The sequence below is a fragment of the Pelmatolapia mariae genome, linkage group LG10_11 (genome assembly GCF_036321145.2).
Source record: "Pelmatolapia mariae isolate MD_Pm_ZW linkage group LG10_11, Pm_UMD_F_2, whole genome shotgun sequence".
Lineage (NCBI taxonomy): Eukaryota > Metazoa > Chordata > Actinopteri > Cichliformes > Cichlidae > Pelmatolapia > Pelmatolapia mariae.
This window is the reverse complement of record NC_086236.1, coordinates 68,137,983-68,161,143: the sequence shown is the minus strand read 5'-3', so window position 1 is coordinate 68,161,143 and position 23,161 is coordinate 68,137,983. Positions and strand designations below refer to the sequence as shown.

Genomic DNA, 23,161 nt, shown 5'->3' with positions numbered 1-23,161 from the left:
TGATGATAATCAAATGAATGAATAAATTTTAGACTTTAATCTTAGATTTTTTAAAAATGTTTTTTCCTTTTAGTTTTGTGAATTTATTACCATAAAGAGTACACGATTTTTCTTTAAAAATGTACTATTTGAGGGTTTTTTTATTTTATTTTTGACTTGAATTTTGGAAATTGATATTTTTTGTACTCCGCCAAATTATTTATAATGGCTATTATTAAGTTAGTATATCAACCCGGTCCCCTTTTTAATTTTTTTTAATCTTACGACAAACTAACTACAAAAAGGAGGAACCTTCTCAGGTGCCTACATTTCCCATGGACCGTCTGATATTCAGGCTCGCGAGACTTCAAATTACTCAACACGTTTGCGGCTGCGCAATGTCATTCGAAAACTTGCACGCTGAGGGACGCCGTGGAGGAGAAAGACAACGCAGCGAACAAAACACACAATGGCGACGGCGGCGACAACGGCAGGCGGAACGGGCTCGGGTGGACCGACCACTGGCCCCGTCGGTGGTTTAACCGCAGTGGGACGAAAGAAAGATGGTGGTCCGTCTGCGAAATTTTGGGAAAGTTCAGACACGATATCCCAGCTGGAGACGGTGCGACTCTGGATCGGAAAGCACTACAAGAAGGTAAGCTAGCTGCCCGCTCCTCCATTGATTTCTATGAAGGCCCGCGTCCCGCTAGCACAAAGGGGCGCTCATGTTTTAGTTAGCTGCAGCCACCCAGAGCTAAGTAGAGTTAAGTTTTAAGAGTGCTTATATATAATTTTGTTTGGGAGTTCACCGTCAGTATACTGCCCATTGTCTTAAACAGACAGAGTTATCCGTTCTTGTTTATCAAATAGCTATAGTTAGCTCGCTAACTGCCCATTCAATGTTGCTACTAATATGACGCTCAGGGGGGGAATGTTTACAAACGAGCGGCACATAGCCGCGTATAATTTTTTAACTCGTATATAATAAGTTTCTCATTAAAAAGAAATAATAATAAACCAAACTTTCTTATTAGTTTTTCAAAAGGCCCGAGATGCTAACCTGTATGTAAGTCACGGGACATACCATGCAGAACTTATAATATTAGCTAAATAAACCCCAGCTTTCTTTTTATGCCAATTTAAAAGGCACTTTACTTAGAAGGTAGTTATCTACTTCACTGCGTGCTGTTTGCAGGCCCAGTCCTGTTCCATGCTGTCAGTGTGTTGAGTTTTGTCAACACAGCAGCATAGCACACCGTGCAGGTTGCACTTGCCTACTGAATTAGCCAAACAAAGAGTGCTCCTCTTGCCACATCAGGCTCTCATTCAAAACTACTGACACGCTGTGCCCGCTCAAGTTATAGCAGAAACATTATTCAAATGAAATGGCATAGATAAGGGCTTGTGAGTACAGCGTTTACACGCAGATGTATATTACAATATTTCATATTTAAACTTGGCTTTTTTTAAGCATATCCACTGTTCAATAAATTTGCCTTGAAGAATAATAAATACATCCTTTTGTTTTTTTTTTGTTGTTGATGTTTTTGCAGAGATATTTATGTGAGTTATTTGAGGCCATATAGCAGTGGAAGGTCTTCCAGCTTTAAATGTACTTTGTTGCTGTTGACTGTGATCACTCTGGCCAGTGTTTAGTTGTTGTGTTGCATTAACTTTGCATAGACTAAATCTAAAATAAGCAACTAAAACTTTGTGTCATTATTTGGTGATGCAACAGTATATAAATGGGGTTCACTAATATTGGATCACATTGGATCACATTGATTTTGCACTGGCTAAACCCTTAAAGGATAAAGTCATGACTTGATTTTTAAATTTTTTTGATCAATATTGATTCTCTGGAGCAAAAAGATCAGGAAATAAATAGCATCCAACTATCCCTCTTGTCCTGCTGGTAACAGGACCTGGATCTCAGGGACGGCAGTCTAAGCAGAAACCTGTCGCAAAAGATATAACAAGTTTAAACAAAAATCATTAATCTATTTACTCTCTAGAGCTGCAACTAACAATTATTTTGATAGTCGACTAATCTGCCTAATTATTTCAGTAACTCTTATTTCCGCTTCCTGTAGGCAAACCTCCTGTTCTACCCTGTAGTACCTCATCTGCTGAAGTCTGCCCACCTGTGAATATCACCCTGTTGTTTTGTCCCCCAGCAAATTAAAATAATGATCCAAGAAACCTTTGAATTTCAAAATAATCAAATGTATTTTTAACATTACTCAATAGTTTTTAGATGATTTGGTTCATGAATTCACAATTGGACATGCTCTGGAGCGAGGCTTGCTCTTATCTTTGTGATGATGTTCCCAGCTGCTGATAACCATGTTTAGCATGACTTAAGCCATCTGAGAGGTGCATGAGCCTCTTCACAGGACAAACATATCTATACCCCACTGCTTAATACTAGTATAGCAAAACAAAACAGAATTAGAGCTCTAGTAAACGACTCTCGTGGCTGCTCATATCATGGTAACAGACTTCTTTTTATTATTTCCTTTTATTACTTAAGTTATGTTTCTGTGATGTGTTGTGTCGTGTTGTATGCAATGCCGACGTGGGACAGTTTTCCAATTTCATTGTACTATGTATGGCTGTGCAATGACAATAAAGAGTTATCTTATTATCAAATGAAGAAGCCCATTCTCAGACTTTTGAGCATTTCTTTGCAATTAATTCATTTTTAATAACATTTTTAAACTCTTGTAGGTTGTATTTTTCTGTCTTTTGGCCACCTTGATTTGCTTAAAAAAAGACTGCTAGATGAGATGGGAATCTGTGCCATTGCTATCATGTTACTGATAACATTTTTCTGTGCCTACTTCCAGTATGTCCAGAATGACTCCCCCTCCAGTAAATCCCTGGCAGGTCTTGTGGTCCAGCTGCTGCATTTCCAGGAAGACGCATTTGGGCGAAGAGTCAACAATCCTGCTCTTACAAAGCTACCTGTAAGCATACAAACATTACGTTCTACGAAAATCGCCATCACAGTTGAATCCCAAATGGTAAAGTGTTCTGTTCTTATGGTTCTTCTCATATCTTCAGGCCAAGTGTTTCCTGGATTTCAAGGCAGGAGGTGCTCTCTGTCACATTTTGGGATCTGTCTACAAGTTTAAGAGCGAGCAAGGCTGGTAAGTTAACTTGTGTAACTTAATATGAGCAGATGGGTCTGACATTGATCATCAACTTAAACCCTCCTTTTGAAGTCATTGAAGAAATATAATTTGAACTATCTCAGTTGTGCATTTTGAAGATAAGCAAAAATCTTAATGGTCTTGTATTTTAGGATGTTGGTTTATGGAGTTAAAAAAAAAAAATTAAATAACCATTTGTGTCAGTTCCCAGTGATTGTACTACCTTGAATGACTTTATTTGTCCCCCAAGTTGAATATCTCAGCAGTCCATGGATGGCGTAGGTCATAGAAGTTGCACATAAAGTCATAATAAATGCAGAGTTATTATTTGAATATTCATGTGGCTTTGTGTCATTCTCAGGCGAAGATTTGACCTACAGAATCCCTCCCGGATGGACAGGAACGTGGAAATGTTCTTAAATGTTGAAAAGAACCTGGTCCAGGTACAAGACAAAGTCCTTATGCTCGAGCTACTCCTTATGTTTATTCTAAGTACATTTGTTAATCAAAGTGCAGTCTTTAATAAAATTCAATTAGGCTTCATATATTCTAGTTATGAAGTTCAGATATCGCAGTTGTGTTTAACTGGCATTCACACTTTCAAAATGTATACAGGGTGTTTATTGTTAAAACTATTGTAAGTTTCATAATTAAACGACAGTAACTCCAAGTCTTTTAACATTTTAAATGAATAAGTTCAGATTCCATTTAGCCAGTGTGCAGGTATCAGATTTGTGACTGTATACAGTTGTATGGAAATGAGGTAAGGGTGTGTTTTTATGTTGTCAAGTGTCCCTTAAAACTTCAGCTGTAATCACTGCATTGAGAGATGAGTGAGTGTACTTTTGTTTTTGTACTTTTTGCGTGACTCTAATTTAAACCTTCTTCATGTGTAGAATAACTGCTTGACTCGACCCACTGTTTACCTGTCGCCAGACATCGAGCAGAAACAGGCTAGTAAGCTCAAAGACATCATCAAAAGACACCAGGTGGGCACAGGAATGAAATGATTTCCAGAGTAGTAAAATATTCTCGTGGGAAGCTCTGGTGTAGCAGCCTTTTAAGTTGTTCATTTTGTTTTTCTCTGTTCTCTTTAGGGCTCCATTACTGATGACAAATCAAAGGCCACCCATATCATTTACCCATCACTATCCCAGCAAGAAGAAGGTCTGTTAGTTATCTCTGTAATTTACGGACTTAATTCTTAGTCAAGTAATGTGAGCCACATATCTACTTTCTTTCATTCTCACTTCATTATCCTTCTGACCTAAAACCAACTTATTACTAAAGTTAAATAATGAAAGATTTTAAAAGTGACTTAAAATATAGTAAAGTGATAAAATACTGCTTGGTAATCTTATCACTTTTTTTTTTTTTTAGTTTTGTTTTTGCTTATAAAATTGTAAATAATTGTGAATAATTAGAAAACTCCTGAATATTGGTATTTATGTTTTGCAGAGGAGTGGCTGCGTCCTGTCATGAGAAAAGACAAGCAGGTGCTGGTCCATTGGGGTCTCTACCCAGACAGGTGAGCAGAGTGAGGCATTAAGCAGCTCACAAAAAGATCTGTGCTTCAGCTGGTGGATGTAAATTATTTCCTTCTAATATTTGGGCATTTCAGGAAAATGTTGGCATTTTATTAAAGAAAAGAAAAAGAAATAATCACTCAAATCATCCTGAGAGAGATATTTCTGTTCATGACTTCATGATGTTACTGATAACTGTTTTTATTTTGTTAGCTACGACACCTGGGTGTCAGCCAGTGAGCTAGACGGTGACCCAGAGGACCCACCCAGCACTGACAGACCTTGGAAGGTGAGATGTCTGTAACCAATAGGTTTTGTTTTGATACTGAAAGACTTTTTTTGTGTCCATTAGAGTTTCCAGTTTTGGCTTTTGTTACCTATGTGGTTATAAATTGTCCTGAAAATATAAATGGTCACTATTGTATGCATCTGACATGTGTTTCTACCTGCATACCAAGCAAAGTTTTATTGTAGTCATTTATTTTAAAATGTAAAGTGAAGCGGCTTTACCACCTCAGCTAACCAATTTCCTTGTTTTGCACGTTTATGTATTTCTGTCTTTTCTACTTGTTCTCTAGTGTCTTCCACTGAGAAATAATGGGAAATTAGGCCAGCAGAGTAAATTGATGAGTTGATTCTACTCTGTTATCTCCTTCCTTACTCTGATAAGGTCCATGCCAAGTGGGTTTTAGACACAGATGCCTTCAATGAGTGGATGAATGAGGAAGACTACGAAGTGGATGAGAACAAGAAGCCAGTCAGCTTCCGCCAGAGGATTTTCCCCAAAGAGGAAGAGGTATGTGTTTTTGGTGTGTGTGTGTGTGTGTGTGTGTGTGTGTGTGTGTGTGTGTGTGTGTGTGTGTGTGTGTGTGTGTGTGTGTGTGTGTGTGTGTCAGTCAGTGATCCAAACTTCAAATCCAAGAGAATCGTGTGTGAAAGCAGGTTTTCCAGCCACGTTTCATCAGTACAGTGTGACAGCACAGCTCCTGCCATTGTTAAAGGGCAGCAACCTGATCATTGTTACAAGTGACTTGTGTTGACATTGGCTCTTTTGTAGAGATATTGATCTAAAATTGGTCTTCAAATCTGTACTGTATGTAAGCCTGGAAATAGAAATTATTTGACTGAGACTAGGTGTGAATGTTGGTGTGAATTTGAATGTTTTTAGTGTTAGTCTGTCCCGTTGCATGTTGCTTTGCTGTATGGATTGTGCACCTCACTTTTCTTCGATCACAACTGGCTTCAGTCTGCATGCTGCCCATCCTTTCCAAGCCTTTCCTCACACTTTGTCTATTTCTAATGAGTTTCAGGGTTCCTGTTCATGTTGAGTAAATGAACTCCGAAAGTTATGATGCCAGAGACATTAAGTTTTCTTTTACACTGTTTTGGCCTTTTCACTGATCACTCATGATCACTCATGTGAGCATTAAGCAAACTGGCCACACAGATGTTTAAGTGCTCCAGTTTCCCATTAATTGTAGCTCTTTGGGTTACCCTTACGTTGTACTCTTGACCTCTGTCATACAGGGACTCACACAAAACATTGAGTGAACTGCATCTATGAGGTTAGTAAGCACATGCTTCCCTAAGCTTTTCAAATAAATAGTTTTTATATGAATTAGCTTTTTATTTTTCCTCAGCCCCAGAATATGCCTGGAAGTAAACAGAAAAAAGACTGCCAGGAATGGCTATTGTAGTAAGTGCACTCAGGACAGCCTGCCAGCTGACCTAATCATCAGGAACTGCTATGCTGGCTGGCATATTCATCCTTGTTTACATGTGTGAAGCTGTAGATGAAGCTTTCACTTGAGTTTGGGCTGAATAAGCGGGCACTCACATGAAGCTTTTACTTCATATATGAAAAGCTGACTGGTCAGGCTTAGTCTTTTCTACTAGTTGTTATAATTTGGTGGATGAAGCATCATCTGCAGGATAGAAATATTTGTGAAAGCTCCAAATTCATTGACAGTTGGATGAATTGTTTTGTAGGACTTGCATAAATCTCCAGAATGCAGTCCTAGAGTGCGAAGTTAACATCATCTATAGAGCCACAGCAAACACATTAAAAGCTTTTCATTTTATCTAATCTGGAGCCTTTTTTTGTTACTTTTTATTAAATTTGAAAAGGGGAAAAAAAAAGAATCAAATAGTGACAACTGGACAAAAAGAAGTTTGTCTGCTGCTGAAGAGAAATTCCTCAGATCCTGAAATGAGGGTCAGTGTGAAAGAGTGTCTGTTTGGAGAGGACAGTATACAGGAACCCTGGTTGTCTCCTCCACCTCCATGGCATCCCCACCCCACCCCTCCTACGGTCGTTCTCCCACCGCTTCCCCTCCTTGTGTGTGCAACCGTTCCATCCTCTCATTCTGCCGCTCTTTCTCTCATCCTCCATCCCTCGCTCCCTGCGCTGCTCGGGGTTTGTCTGATCAGTCTTCCCGTACACCCGATCGCAAGGAGCGCAAGGCCAACTCTGCGGGAAAGAAGAGGAGGCGCTCACCCTCTCCACCCAGCACTCCAGCCGAGTCCCGTAAGAAGGGAGGCAAGAAGGGGTAAGGATGCTTCTCTTTGTTTTTGTTTTTATTGGTAGTGTAAAATGGAGCAAGTACTGAGTAAACACAGATTTGTGCAAGTGGTCTCCTAAAACTTCAGATTTGTCTCTAAAGGATAAAACTTGGTGATCCAGTACATTTTTTCAAAAGACAAGAGGCCTAAATGTGACTCAGGAACAGGAGATGTATCATTAATTTTGTTTAAGCAGGTCTTAATAAACTATGCTGTAAAAATTAAATATTCCAAGGCTTGGGGACTAATTGTATTTGGATATTAATGCACAGTGATTGTGCTAGGGAGCATTTATGGTAGCAGGACTGTGTATGTGTGATTGAGTCAATGTAGACTATAGTTTAATGAATGAACATGTCACTTTGTACAGCAGTGAGACTGATGTGAGTAGAATTAGGACGACAATGAAGCCCTGTGGTGCAGTATAATAAGATATCAGTTATTTATCCTGGTGTTTGATTTTTATTGTCACGTTTTAACAGTTAGAGAAAATAAAATAAATCATTTCTCTCTCTCAGGAATCCGGGACCTCACTGGAAACGACGGGGCCACAGAGGAGAAGAGGAGGACACTGAAGAGGACATGACAAAAGACATGGACGATTCCTCAGCTGGTGCTAGCATGGAGGAGGGCAGCATCTCCAAGAATGGTATGTGCTGAGTATAGGGGCTAAGCTTGGCTCCATTTGTGTTTGTGTTGCAAACTACCATCTGTACGTAAGATACTTTTCCTGTGTATTAAAGCATTAATTTGGATTATCATTAGATTAATTAAATACACTTGTTCATTAAATGTTTTAGCCCTCTAAAATGAATTTAATTATTCTGTCTTAGCTGTCATAGAAAACGTCAGACAGTTATTATGAAACGCCTAACTAATTGAATTTAAATTTAGGTGGTTACATGGACACAAAAACTGCTTGCATAGACCAAATAATTTTTACCACAGTAGGCATCGTAACCTGGCCATCAATACTTTGAGATTTGTTAAATGTAGTTAAACATCACAGAATAGTCATATTAAAGAAATTTTACATAAGCAGATAAAAAGGGTATTTAATATTCAGTTACAAATGTAAAGTTTTGCTCTAACATGTATAGCAAAGTACGCATAACTAAAATGACTTTACTGTCTTTACATTTAATTGATCCTCAATTGAGTCGTATTTAGATTTTATCTATAATTGTAACATAATCATATTTTAAATAGTTTTAAATGGTATTTGTCTGCAGTTGCCAGTAAGATCAGAGACAGAAATTAGGATATTTAAATGATTCCTGTCATAAGTGCCCTCTTCAGTCTTGTTGTTATGTGTTGCAATGTTCAGCTAGAGCTTTATAAGCAGTAAGAAACCTGCACTGTGATTTTCGTCCTGTTTCTCTCTTTGTAAGGTTTGTCCTTTTCTAAACGGAGATAAATTTTATTTCATTCAATTTTAAATTCATTTTTTTGTGATTTTTCTCTATGTGGCTGCTGTGCACTGAATCATTATGTTATGATGACAAGAAAATCCCCTCAGCAGCAGGGGAAAAAAAACATTCCCAGAGACGCTCACAGTTTTCAAGTCAGAAAGTAGAAAAACAGCCTTTGGGTGCTTCTTTTTCATGATCTGTATTCTGCTTAAAGATTCCCTTTAAAACCAACACACACAGTTCTGTCTAAAATACTCTTTTTAGACCAAGTCCCATTCGTTATGTCCCACTTTTGTCCCAAAGAAATCTCCTTCTCTTCCTTCAGTACACAGACACACACTCAGTCTATTTTAGTCTCCCCTTTTGCAAACCAGAAAGCTCGTTATTGTCTTCATGCCCATGGCTGAATTAGACCGTCTTTGAATAATTTTTCTTAAATATTTAAATTTTTCCCCTCTTCTGTACTTCACTTTGTTCATTTTTTTTCTTTTATTCCATGCACAGCAAATTCAAAGAAAGACAGCGAGAATACACCGGTCAAAGGAGGGCATGTGGCCGACTTGGGTATGTATTTATAAATGAATTTGTATCCTTGTGTAGGAGTTATATGAGTGAGATTAGCATCTTTTGTATGTGAGCATAAGCTGTCCCGCAGTTTAAAAGCAAACCTGAGTCGAGACGTTTATTTTTATTTATTTATTTTTTTTCAGATGACATGGAAGATGAATCTGTGATGTCTGGTGGAAAGGTAAGACCACTGATGCCTGTCTTTATCTCTCCAGTGTAGTTAGGAAGGATAATATTACTGTGTTCTCCTGGGAGTGATATGTAATATAAACAGTGTATTTTGATTCAGTTAAACTAAATCTAATTGGAATATGAGGAAATAGTACGATTAAAATATCCCTATAGTTATTATTCAAAGAACTAAAAACTAGCATGCACCTGCTGTTTTTCTTCATTCTTTATACAGGCTTTGTTTTTTTTTTTTAAATAAATGTTTGTGAGCAAAGGCACTTTTATTCCAAAATAGGGCTGTCTCATGAATTGTAATTACGCAGCACGATGCCTTTTTTAGACTGCTGTTACTTGATCTGTCTGCTTATCCTTCTGCAGGATGATGAGGAACAAGGCAAAAGTGAAGTAAACCGACTGGATGCCAATGAGGACAATGTGACTGAACAGACGCATCACATCGTTATCCCCAGCTATGCTGCTTGGTTTGACTACAACAGGTAAGTGTTGTGAATCTGAAACTTAAGCTACATTACACAAATAACTTAGTTAATAAGTTATAATTAAGTTTTCAAAAACTTATGTGGAGTGGAGATGATAGGAGGCTTTTTATTTTGGAGAGATAGTGAGATGTTGCTGTTTGGAAGAAGATGGATTACAGATGCATTTAAAAAGAACAAACAAAAAAACCCACCAGCTGCAGTTTACATGCAGTTAGAGGTGCACTTGAAGACATCTGCAGGCCATTCTTAATCTCATTCCCATTAAAAATACAATTTTATTTTAGGAATGACATTGTTTCTTCCTACTTTGATATCCATCAATATTTTTTCCTTTCCTTTCTTGTTAGCATCCATGAGATCGAGAGACGAGCCTTGCCAGAGTTCTTCAACGGAAAGAACAAGTCCAAAACTCCAGAAATGTGCGTTTACACACACAAACCCATCAGTCCCACATATATAAAAATGTAGCTTTCATTTAATAAGTTTCCTATCATTCTAACGCACTGTGACATCTCCAACACAGATACCTGGCCTATCGCAACTTCATGATCGACACGTATCGGCTGAATCCTCAGGAGTACCTCACCTCCACCTCCTGCCGCAGGAACCTGACTGGGGATGTTTGTGCCATCATGAGGTTTGACAGATCCACATGTTAACTTTTCTGGGGGGTTTTTTGTTTTGTTTTGTTTTGATTTTTGTGTTACATATTAATTTGGTTGGATTAATGGCCAGTGGGTAACTCAGTGAAAAAGTTTTTGTGATTATTAAAAACTTACCCTAAATTAATTGAATTGTTCTAATGGTAAAGCTGACCAAGCCGCAACAAAGTTAGTCACTGTATTATGCATGTTAACACCTACTGGGAGGCCTTCAGCCAAACACAGTCCTGAAGAAATGCCATGCATTTGACTGGTACCCTTGTAGGTACCACAAATGCTCTAAAGAGAAGATGATAAGTAGCTTTTCATTGTTTTAATTCTTTTCTTAATTTAATTATTCCCCCTCCCCCTCCAGGGTACATGCATTCTTGGAGCAGTGGGGTTTGGTGAACTACCAGGTCGATGCAGAGTCTCGTCCATTGCCGATGGGCCCCCCACCCACTCCTCATTTTACTGTGCTGGCTGACACACCCTCTGGCCTCATGCCTCTTAACCACAGACCCCAACCGGTAAGGACAACTTAAAGAGGGAAGGAAGAAGTAGGTTTGAATCCACTCGTGCGGGCAAGGACTATGTTATTTGAGGATAAATAGATTGGTTCCAAAAAAAGAAATTTTTGAGCAATGACTCTCACTCCAGAGCGGCTTTTAATAACATCCCTGAACGTTATCGCTAAACACCTAAAATAGTTTTGTGGGGTTTTTTGTTTTGTTTTTGTTTTGTTTTGTTTTTTTTACACCAAATATAGATCAAGTTCCTGAAGAATTTTGCCTTTTTGCTAGCAATTCACTTTAAAAGGGAAGCATGGCATCTGTGATTTGATTGTTTGTTTTGGGTTTTTTCTGGCCAAAACACCAACCCCAAAGGATGTTTCATTTTGATTAAGATGTCAAAAGAAAAACAAACTGAAAGTTGTAAAACAATTATCACTGAAATTATAATAATAAAAATCACAGCTGTGTTGTTTTCTCTGGGTTCCCTCCATTATACCCTTGTACCATTTCATTGATGTGCTTCATTTGTAAAACTGCTGCACGTCTCAGATGGTCCGATTGCAAAAAAAAAAAATACATCTTCATAAAGATGGTTTGCTAATGTGTGGGCATTTTATTCCTTCCAGATTCCTCCTCCACAGCCAATGCCCAATTTTGCAGACAAAAGCAAAGACAAGCCCATCGACCTGCAGAACTTTAGCCTTCGTTCTGACCTCTACAACAAGAAAAGCATCAAGGTTGGAACTTGTTCAACTTCCTAATGCGTTTTTCATGTTTAAAGTTCTAACAATCTCTCTGGGCTGGTGTGTTAGAATTTAAAAACAAAGAAATGTCTATTGTGGACTTTGATCCCTCAGGGTAAAGCAGGCAGCACCACCAGAGATTGGACTGAGCAGGAGACGCTGCTGCTGCTGGAGGTGAGTCTTAAAGTACAGAAGATAGGAGTGTCCTGTTTTAAATAAGAAAAACTTCCAATGTTTTGCTGCTGATCACCAAGCTCAGCCTGTTCTTATGACCTGATTAAAAAAAAACACACTTTTTTCTGTCATTATCTTTCTTTGTTTTTTTGTCTTTAACAAAAAAAGAAGATGGAGATAAACTCTTTATGCTTCATGGAATTATAAATATTGCTTTATTAAATGTTTTCTGGCTTTCTTTTTAAAATAAGACTTGTATTGTCACTCCTGTCACCTATGTCTAGGCCCTGGAGATGTATAAAGATGACTGGAACAAAGTTTCAGAGCATGTTGGTTCACGCACCCAAGATGAGTGCATCCTGCACTTCCTGCGATTGCCCATTGAAGATCCATACCTGGAGAGTACGGAGGCCACACTTGGTCCTCTTGCCTATCAGCCCATACCTTTCAGCCAGTCTGGGAACCCAGTCATGAGCACAGTAGCCTTCCTGGCATCTGTTGTGGATCCCAGAGTGGCATCTGCTGCAGCCAAGGCAGCACTAGGTGAGAACTGGTGGGAAAAAGCCATAAACTGCAGGGTTTAGAGTCTATACGATATTTTAATGAGCTTCTGTATTTTAATTGCTAAATAGCTAGAAACAGAAACATTTACAACAAATATCAGTGCAGCAGTTTCTTGACTTCAGAGGAATTTATCTGTATATTCAGTTTCATTATCTTAAACAACATCATGCAGCCACAAATATACATAGGTTGGGTTTTGAATGGTTCTGATTTTTGAACGTTAAAGAGGAAATGTCTGCCTTTTGGTTACACATGTTACTTTTGTGTTACTAAAAGTGACCTGTTACACAAGTTAGTAATATTTTTCCTGGTCTTGTGCCAGTTACACTAAAAACGAAAAGACCAGTAGAAGATAAATGTAACCACTGAATTGCTCAGATAACGTAACATGAGATTTAGTTGAGACAACAGACAAACACTGTCCACTGTAATTAATAAATATCAAATGATTTGATTTTTGTCAGCTAAGCTAGAATATGAGCCGATACTGATGTGTGGCTTTCATTTTTCTTTTTAAGTGGGAAGAATAAGAGGGGGAAAATAGCTATGTACAGGTAAAAAAAAAAAGGTTTAGCTCTGTGAATAATTAACACTGTTACTACTGCTTTTTGAAACTAAATAAACAGAGAACACCAAGTGAACACACAATACTGAAAGCAGCTCCAAAAACGGTCTGTGTATATGTGACTACTTTGTCATTATAAAGTGAATAAACCCAAGCTGCACAGTCCAGCTGGCATGCTTGGGAATATAACACTAGCTTCATGTCTGAGCACACCATGAACTAATGAATTGTCATATTACTATCAATGAGAGTCTGAAAGTAAAAAACATCCACTCTTTGTTTGCAGAGGAGTTCTCTCGTGTGCGTGAAGAGGTGCCAGCTGAGTTGGTGGAGGCTCACGTGAAGAAGGTGCAGGAGGCGGCCAGAACTACTGGGAAGGTGGATCCCGCCTTCGGCTTGGAGAGCAGCGGCATTGCTGGAACTGCCCCCGAGGAGCCAGAAAAGACTGGTGAGTGTTATTTGTACAGATAGTAATGAAAGACAGACTAATGCCTCCAAGCCAACCTCGAAAGTCTTTAACATATTTCTAAACATGTTAGAAGGTGTAATACCTCAAGCATTTCCTGTTGGGGAAAGGTAGGTATCATCTAAAATAATCGTCTGTCTTTGCTGAGGTTTGGTAGTTTTGTGACCAGCTCCAACATCACGATGTTATTCAGCAATGAGGGATGTCCACTCTAATGTAAATTGCTGCTCTATGCATATGTCCAGTCTAACGGATGTTTCTCATCATGTCATCATATTTAGGCTCGTATTTGACTTTTGCTACACATCAGTCCTTTTACCAGCAGGCTACTGAGGAGTAAAGACATATTGTGAAATGTTGTGGTGTTTCTGTGTACACTGCTGTGGTAACCAGTGGATTAAAGCTGCGGTTGCAGATGGGGCAGCGCAGTGGGAGGAGGTGAAGGAGAAAACTGGGTCACCACGCTCTAGCATGTTCTCATCGCTTTCTCTCTCTCTGTGCTGTCTTGAAAATTACCCACACACAAACAAACACACACACACACACACACACACACACACACACACACACACACAATACTTATCACGTGTTAAGGATTAATGCTCTCTTGAGCTACAGTTGTAATCAATAAGTTTAAATGTGTTCCATGCCTCCTTTAGCCTAAAGCACTCAGCTGGCACAAAATCAATATTCAAACTCTTAACATGCGCTCAAGTGCACCCGTGACATGGTTTAACACTCAGCCACACGCATGTATTCACCCGGTCACGTGTGGGTGTACACACAACACTTATCATTTCCTGTGGGCCTATTCATTTAAAGTGCTTTCAACCTTAGTACCTGCATGTCAAACGATGCTTTTTGATGGTGTTTATCTCAGTAAATCAATAAGTTCATTTTACTCCAGACAGGATGATATATCTTTGTTTGACTATTCAGCTACAGTCATATCACAAATGTTGGTAATATCTATGTAAATTTAGAATGTATTTAAAATAATCTCTGACCCTCTTTGTTAGTTTTATCTGTCTGACAGATGCTGATTTTTCAGTCTTGCTGTCAATTACAGAAACCACAGAGCCGGAAAAGATGGAAACAGACTCCGACTCCCAGCAGGTTGACAAGGTGAGACCACCTTTCATGCATCTTCAGACGTTCACTGACGTTTCATAGGAAAACTCTGTTTTTAAACATCTGTTTATAAATGGATATTATAATAAATCCCCTACTAATTAAAAGGTGAGACTGATTAATAAATCAGATTAAAACATCCAACTTGGACATGTGTACATACCTGAATTCATTCATGGTTTAGGTTTTTCATTGACAGTACACAATATAACCAGACTTGTAACATTATGGGAGGGGTGACAAGCGTTGGTAATGGAGATGCAACATAATCCCATCCAATGGTGAGGTAGATTATTTTGATCAAAACTATGGTTTGAATTATACCTCAGGTTTTATTAAGAGTGTATGAATTGCAAAATATTGCGAAATGTCTTACTACCAGCCAGATCAGTTCATCATGTTTTGCTCAAGAGTAAAAAAAATGAAACAAAACAAAAACAAAGACTAACTCCATTATTCTGATGTTATTACAAGATTACAGCTTCAGATAGTCTGGCATGCTGTAACAGGTTCATGAGTATTCCTGTACAGACAGATGACCTGTCACTTATTACACTGATAGCCACTTCACTTATTTTTTGCACGATTTAGAACTTTCCAATTCATTTACTTTTAGCCCTTGTCTCGTGCTTTAAAAAGCAGGTGAATGTAATGACACTAGTGGCTGTTGACTTATTCATTCTCTTACATTAGTGATTGGGGGGAAGAAAGTTAACAGGGTCGAGATTTGATCAACTCTTCAGTGTACTCGCAGCATTTTGTAGATGAAAAACCTTGAATGAATGTCCTTTATTCAACACTTTTAAGCAGCTAACTACACTGAACCACACTTATTTCTCAAATCTAAGGGCAAATCTTAAATTCAGACTTGCAGTACAGTTGTTGTTGTTGGGGTTTTTTTTCCTTCTGTGGTGGCACGTCTACCATTTTTGATTTTCCTCGACCTTCAGGGTGAGTTGAAGGATGAGGCTGAGAAGCCAAGCGAGTCTGCCGAGAAAAGCGACAAGACAGAAGCAACGGAAAAGGTGAAAAAAGAGGGAGCGGAGGCATCGGAGCGTGAAGAAGAGAATGAAGAGGGAGGGGAGGCTAAGACCGCTCAAGCAGGTAACAGTTTATGCCAAAGTGAAACTAGAGCTCCATTTCACAGGCATGCAACTTTGTTTTTAAATTGCAATTTAAAGGGTCTAGTTCTGGTTGATTATCCTGATGATTTGATAATGTATTTAATGTTTTATTGTTTAATTAATAGCAATTAGTCTGTAATATCTGATAATGTTTTTCCACACACATTCTTTAAAAAGTCTACAAAAAAGTGCTTGATCTTTTCTATTTTTTCTTTTCTTCATCAGACAAAGACAAAGAGGAGTCTATGGAGACGTCATCTTCAGACCAGGAGAAGGAGAAGGAGGAGAAAACCCCTACAGAGGAGGGAGAGGACAAGGGCAAGAAGCTGGAACATGATATCGGAGAAGGAAACATTGCCACTGCGGCCGCTGCTGCCTTGGCATCTGCTGCCACAAAAGCCAAGGTAAGACTGCAGGACTGCTGACTCTGCAACAGCAAATGCATGGAACAACTTCAGCTTTTCTCAAATGACACTGTGTTGCTGCTATAATTTTGTGCACCTGTTGTTCTGATGGAATCCTGTACTTTTTTTCTCTCTCTCTTTCTTTTTTTTTTGTAAGTGTTAAAATAGTAAAATGCTGGAAATGGTTATTTAGCGTTGATTAGATATTGACCATCAGCCCATTGCCTTCCTTTTAGCATTTGGCAGCAGTGGAGGAGAGGAAGATCAAGTCCTTGGTGGCTCTGCTGGTCGAGACCCAGATGAAGAAACTGGAGATCAAGTTGAGGCACTTTGAGGAACTTGAGACCATCATGGACCGTGAGAAAGAGGCTGTAAGTCAGGAATAGTTCAATACAATGTTGTATTCTGTTGCCCAGCAGGACCCTTCACTTTCAGTTAATGCAGGCACTCAAATCCTCTAATACTCAGTAAAGGCTTGTAACTGTGGTTATCAATAATGAAGGTGAGCTGTTAACAGAAGTTCATCCGGCACTTTAAAACTACGCCTACTCTCTAAAGTGGAAAATTAGCTGTTTGAAGCAAAGACAGACATAAACTACCCACCTCTCAGACAAAGTGTCTACAGATCTTTAAAAGGTCTATAAATATATTAATGCAACTAATAAGTTTTTTTAAAAAGACTTGAAGTCAAAGGAGAATTTTCTTAGTCACAGGGTACTTTTAGCTGCTTCCGTATTTCCCAAGAGGTCACCACAGCGGATGGCTCTGCATGCTTGGTTTGGCACAGATTTCATGCCAGATGCCCTTCCTGACACAGCCATCCCATTAATCTGGGACTGGCAAGTAGAAAAGTAGACTAGCCTGTGACCCTTGTGTGGTTATTATACTACATTGTGGGGAGATCCAGCACTGCTTGTTTTGGATAGTTTTAGAGACACAACAGCAGAGTACTCATTTTGAAGTCTGCTACTCGAGGCTCATGCATTGTAATGTAAATTCTCTACAGACAAGTCCGAGCATTGGCAAAAAACAGACAGCCACATGGACGTCACTCAGACCCAAATGGACTCATACATACACACAATAATCAAGGCTTAAAGCGTTGTTTGTGTCTCCTGTCAGCCTTGAACCGGGGATCTTTTGTGTGCGCCAAATGTTTCAACCACTACACCACAGAGTCAAGAACGTTTTCATTCTCACCACCGTGAAAATCTCTGGCACATAATGCTACTCAATTAGCTCATACAGCATGACTGCATCGTTAAGGTTTCACATAATAGGTTTTGCATGTGTGCAAATGGTTTACTGTAGCAGTCTGAAAAGATAAATATTTGGATGGTGTTTTAAAATTAACCAAATATTTGTACATTTCCTTAAACACCATTTCAGCTTGCCATCAACAGGTTTACTTGGGAAGGGTATATTTCACTTGCGACTTTCACAGCAGATTCACTTAAGATTGTGTTATAAAGGTCTTACATTTAACTTGTTCATACTTACAGATACCCTATCTTAGCCTGTGAAATATTTTTTTATAAAAAGAACAACACGTGTAACAAAATATTGAGATAAAGTTGAATGTTTGATTTAAACTCCCAAATTTAAGAACAGACATTTTTAGTTGGGACAAAGGTCAATATTATAGGAGGTTTTAAGGTGGAACATGAGTGCAGCCCTACACCACTACCATATAATTAATAGGCAAATATACGAATATCCTTACTTGTTACAAGTCTTTATTAGACTGTTTAAAAAAATGTAAAATAATTGTAAAACACTTTAAAATGAAAAAGAAAGATAACTACTACATTTGTATTTGGATTAAGCACATCCTTTGGAGTTGTCCAGAAAAGACTGCGTTACAAAGTTTCGCTTCTTTGGTTGCTATATTGGCACAAGTAACTAATAAATACTTAATTCATCAACAGATATTGGCCAGTCAACAGGTTTGTCCCCACTTGGCCCAAGTCTTCCATAGAGATTGAAAAAGAGACGCAGCATTAATTCTCTGTGAGGAGAACATTTTTTCCAAAGCAAAGCTGTTGTTCAGTGAGGCAAGTGAAAGTGTTACCTGCCCCGACAGAGCAAATGAATGACTCTCAGCTCTTGTTTGTGTGTGTTCTGTCCCTGCACAATCCCTGGAGACGCTAGTGAGAGTGTAAAACTGTGTTTTCACGGTAGCGGCATTGGCAGTGTAGCCCAGTTTCACAGCTGTAAACAGTGCATGAAAAGGAGTCTGGTTAAAGAGGCTTTCTGAACACTGGAATGAAACCAACCCACTCCTGCTGCTGTTCCTAACATAAACTGTAAAACACTGAGACTCTAAAACAAAGAAACACAAGGCTTTATTTAGGAACTGAACAGACCTGCCCCTCTCTTGTTCTGATTTTTGTCATGAAGCTAGTTTATTTCTTTTTAGCTTCATAAACGTTCTTTTTGACTTTGGCTGTAGTTCTTTATTTTTATATCCATGTTTTGAAATACCCACCTGATGATACTGTGGGTCCAGCCTCATCAGTATAAGGAATGTGTGGTGAGTGCAGCGGCCTATGTAGTTATTGTAGGACTTTGCTCATTCATCTCAGCATAGCTGCACACACACTAGCTGTACACCTGCTGCAAGTTCAGTCTGGAGCAAGAATTATTGCTGCCAGATTAGAGAAGTTCTGGAAAGGCCGCCGATTGATATCAGGAATGGCCAAAACAGCGACCTGTTTAGTTGGACAAAATGGAAATGAGCACAAGCTCTTCAGTTCTTAAATGCATGCACAGTTTTTAAAGATTAAAAAAAAGGAAACTTTTTAAAAAGTAGTTGTAAAATATACCTTTGTGGCCTGTAACAAGAAAGCCTGTATGTGTAAAAACTGTGTTTAGATTTCATGGCCATGGTATTCATAAGTTAGGCTTCTGCCCTGTAAAATATGTAGGCCTACATTTTGTCAGTGTCCACCTTTTTGGCGTACAGCAGACTTTATCAGGATATAAAGCAATGAAAATGTAACTTTATGTACTGCAATACCTGCCAGTTGTTGGTGGTATTTGGTATTATAACTGTCTTAAAATCATCTTTCCTCATGGTTCCTGCATTTCTGTGCAGTTGGAGCTTCAGAGGCAGCAGCTGCTAACCGAGCGTCAGGCGTTCCACATGGAGCAACTCAAATACGCTGAAATGAAGGCGAGGCAGCAGATGGAGCAGCAAGCGGCAGCCGCGGCTGCTGCTGCAGCTGCCCAGGCCCAGGGACAGGGACAGGGGCCTGGGGCTGGACCACACTCTGGGCCCCCTCCACCAGGCATGCACCCAGGAGGACCCACACCACATCACGGAGGACCTCCTCCCCACCACGGAGCACCTCCACCACACCATGGAGGGCCCCCACCCGGCGCTGCAATGCACCCTGGCTACCCCCCAATAGGTCACCACCCAATGGCCCCTCACCACCCAGGACAGACAGGTGAGGGGAAAGGAAAACTACACTGGTGCTCAAAGTGATACAGAGATTAAGGTGCTTTGAAACAGGGGGAGCAGTTATAACCCTGAAGTTGTGTCCTTTTAGATATTGTGAAATATTAGCATTTTTATATTAAAAGAATGTCAGCAGCTTTACCAGGTTATGACTTTGTTTTACACATTTGCCATATCAGATATTGATAGCTGATAGCTACTCTCTGCTGCCTTTAGTGGGTTGTCTTCATATGTACCCAAAGTTATACTAGCAGCTATGTTTTGTAGTCTTAGATCTTGGCCACTTGTTAGCTAGCTTGGTAGTAACTGCTAACTTGCTTAACAATTTTGATCTTTTTTCTTTTTCTGTTTTCTTTTTTTTTTTTGATGATGCCTTAATCTACCTAAAAGAACAGCTACATGAATTACTTTATTAAAGTCCCACTAATTTGGACTGGTATTTTGGTAATTTGGACTTAACCCTTGGTGATTATTTGCTTTTGCGAACTGCAGGAAAATGTGGACATAATTGGCTCATTACATTAAACTTCAGCAAAATAACATATCAAGTGTTCTCAGAGAATAAGGACAGAATTGATTAAATGGCTTTTTTTCCTCTACAAAATCATGTTTGTTGTTGGTTGAATGTTTGTTTCTGGTTTGAAGCACCTCATGTAGGTTTTCTTCCTTATGTCCATCTGATCTCCATGTGTCTGATTTCTCTTATTTGTACTTTCCATGCTGCAGGACCAATGGGACCAGGTCAGCCAATGCCTGGACGTATGATGTCTGGCCCTCCTTCTGCTGGGCCTCCTCCCGGTGGCATGCCTCCCATGATGCCCCCACGCCACCCCGGAGCCCCCAACGGCATGTGTAAGTATAAATAGTCACCCTCTCATTATGCTTGTGTTGTTTTTGAATATGTATAAGCAAACTCAAGGTGGTTTATTTCTGTTGATTTGTGAAAATTTAATTCACCAAAACCAATACACGTTAAATTATGGCCTTGTTTCTAGGATCCTTTATTTACCCAACAAACAACCTAAGAAAAAAAATCTTTCTGGGAAATCAAATAATGCTTTGACCCGGAGCTGACAGCTGGTATTTACTTTGAATGTCAGCTGCAGCTAAACATTTGGATCATTGCTGCTTATTAGCATCACAGCACGCACAGACCCTGTGGTTTGCATTGATTTCTCTGACCTTGTAAAGCAGCCAATCAGCATCTGAAATTAAGCACCAGTGTAATGATATGTATTTAAGTTTTTTGGCAGCTGCTGTTTGTGTTTCCACGTGTACTAAAACTGAAATTTGAACTCTAAGAATGGAGTTGCTTAATCGTTTTTTTGTTTTGCATTATATTAAAGAGACTTCTCAGCATTTACGTTCCTCAAGAGAAACAAAATTTGTTAGTTTTATTGCAGGTGACATATTATAGCGATACCATTAATTCTTAGACTGTTAACTTTTAAGCTATGTTTGCACTTTTTGATACCTAACCTGTAATTTTTTTTTTAGGAGGAGAAAAATACAATTTTCTTCATGCCTTAGGATGTCATTTATGTTGCCCATCAGCATAAGTTATAGGTTACCAGAAATCAATACAGACTTTAATTTAAAGCCTCACACCACTGCTCTGTGTGTTAGTCTAATACTAGCCCTTTAGCTAGGTTAAGCATGGTAGATTGTTGTGATGAGATGAAACCTTTTTGTCTTTAAAGATACGGACTGTTTTTGATGTATTTTGCCTCATCATCCAGTAGAGGGAGCTCTTAAAGTCAGATATCAGCTTTACAAATTGCATCCACAATTAACCTGTGATGAATAAATTGTACTGGAGGAGGATGGTAGCCACTTGAACCACTGAAAAAGCGGTCTTTGAGAATTTCTGGTTCTGTGAAAAGCTCTTCACGTCCAAGCTTATCACTTAGTGAAGCAGTGTTGTAATGTTGTCTTGAATATGACAGAAGAGACACAGTGCAGCTGCGACTGCACAGAGAAATGCAAACGATGAAAGCCAGAGTAAAGGGTTAAATACCATGTAGAACTGGTTGATTACACATGACTGGTATTGAAAATACCAGGATTACAGTTACCTTCATATTCATTTATATATTAGTTCAAACTTTAGCTTGCTTCCTTTATGCTCTAAAAACAAAAATTTTCCTTCTTAGATCCTGGTCCACCACCTGCACAGCCTGACGCGATCCCTCCTGCTCCCGTAGGTCCTCCAGCACCTCCGAGTGGGCGAGTGGCTGACAACTAAGAGCTACACACACACACGACATACACACACACAAAAGCACACAAGCTTGAAGCTAACTCTCTGAACATCAACCCCTTTTTGATGGCCTTTGCTACTGGCTCGGTATTTTTCACTCAGCACTCACATCTACTATAAACTTCATCACAGGATACACACACAGACACACAGACACACACAGGGTTCAAAAGCAGAGGTAACCCGACATTTCACACATACACCCATACATGCAGACTTCCACTCAGGGCACAGCGGCAAGGGTCGTCTAGTAATAAACACTGTTTTCTGCTCTGTTGGGCCAAACCGAGGATGTAGAGAATGACCCTGTGTACAGAAAACAAAACAAGGAGACAGAACAAATAATGATTTAAAAAACTGTCTCATCTCTTTTTCTTTTTTCCTCCTTTCTTTTTCCAGTGCTGTTTTAATTGCACTGAAACCCCCTTCCAGTCTCACAAAACACACGCCCTGCTTTTTGTCTGGTTCCTCTTTCTCCAAGACAAACACTAGGGGGAGCTAGCGAGACTAGAGGGCCGGTGTGACCTGTAGGGGTGGGTGGTGTGTGTGTGTGTGTGTGTGTATTGAAGCAAGCAGATTTTTCAGACATTAACATGAATAAAACACACACGGGGGACCCAGCCTGCCCTCACTCTTGTCTTGTCGAGTATCTACCTCTCGCTCCTCTTGAAATGATACACTGTAGTTCTGTGTGTGAGTGTGTGTCTGTGAATGTGTGTGTCAGACAGAGGGCTGGGTGATGGTAATTTGTGCCTTTTTTTTCTTTTTCTTTTTTTTTTTTTTTTTTTTAAATGTATGGAATCTGTTTTTCATTCACTTCTGCACTGGCTGATTTTGAGATATAAAGTCAAAACTGAACAAAGAGGCAGGCTGCCTTTGTCTGATAAGGTGCATCCTCCTTGACCCCCCAAAAATGGCAGCTGTAAATACTGTTAACAGTATCTGAGTATAGGAGTGAGAGAGGGTACCTGCTGAAAAGGTTTAAATTTCTGTTCTTAGTTGTGCATCAATTAAGGGTTCAATTAAACTTACTTTTTTTCCAACTTTTTACTGGATTCGATTAGACTTTAAAATTTGATTTAAAAAAGACCAGAAATAGCCAAGTGTCCCAAGTTCTCTTCTCAGTACTTTGTGACCTCCTAATCAGAGAAGTAAAACCTTTAAATTGTATGATTTTAACATTTAAAAGTTTTGCCTACTAAAGACATTTGCTGTATTTAGCAAATATAAACTAAATTG

General features: G+C 39.2%; 1 protein-coding gene across 2 annotated transcripts; it reads left to right on the top strand.

Annotated features, from left to right (window-relative positions):
* Nucleotides 1–399: 399 nt before the first annotated feature.
* On the top strand, nucleotides 400–22,487 carry smarcc1a (SWI/SNF related, matrix associated, actin dependent regulator of chromatin, subfamily c, member 1a). 2 transcript variants are annotated; one of them, XM_063485353.1, is made up of 28 exons: nucleotides 400–634; nucleotides 2,829–2,948; nucleotides 3,046–3,131; nucleotides 3,496–3,577; nucleotides 4,031–4,123; nucleotides 4,232–4,301; nucleotides 4,593–4,662; nucleotides 4,874–4,949; nucleotides 5,331–5,456; nucleotides 7,115–7,209; nucleotides 7,741–7,871; nucleotides 9,139–9,198; nucleotides 9,345–9,382; nucleotides 9,751–9,869; nucleotides 10,220–10,291; nucleotides 10,396–10,509; nucleotides 10,890–11,043; nucleotides 11,655–11,765; nucleotides 11,886–11,945; nucleotides 12,230–12,488; nucleotides 13,361–13,522; nucleotides 14,610–14,665; nucleotides 15,622–15,775; nucleotides 16,021–16,199; nucleotides 16,436–16,570; nucleotides 19,297–19,651; nucleotides 20,389–20,514; nucleotides 21,816–22,487. In XM_063485353.1, exons 1-28 carry the CDS (start codon nucleotides 449–451, stop codon nucleotides 21,905–21,907), a joined length of 3,381 nt encoding a protein of 1,126 aa, XP_063341423.1. In that variant the 5' UTR covers nucleotides 400–448; the 3' UTR covers nucleotides 21,908–22,487. The 2 variants fall into 2 exon arrangements, with proteins under 2 accessions (XP_063341423.1, XP_063341422.1); XM_063485352.1 differs by having other exon boundaries at nucleotides 7,091–7,209.
* The last annotated feature ends 674 nt before the right edge of the window (nucleotides 22,488–23,161 follow it).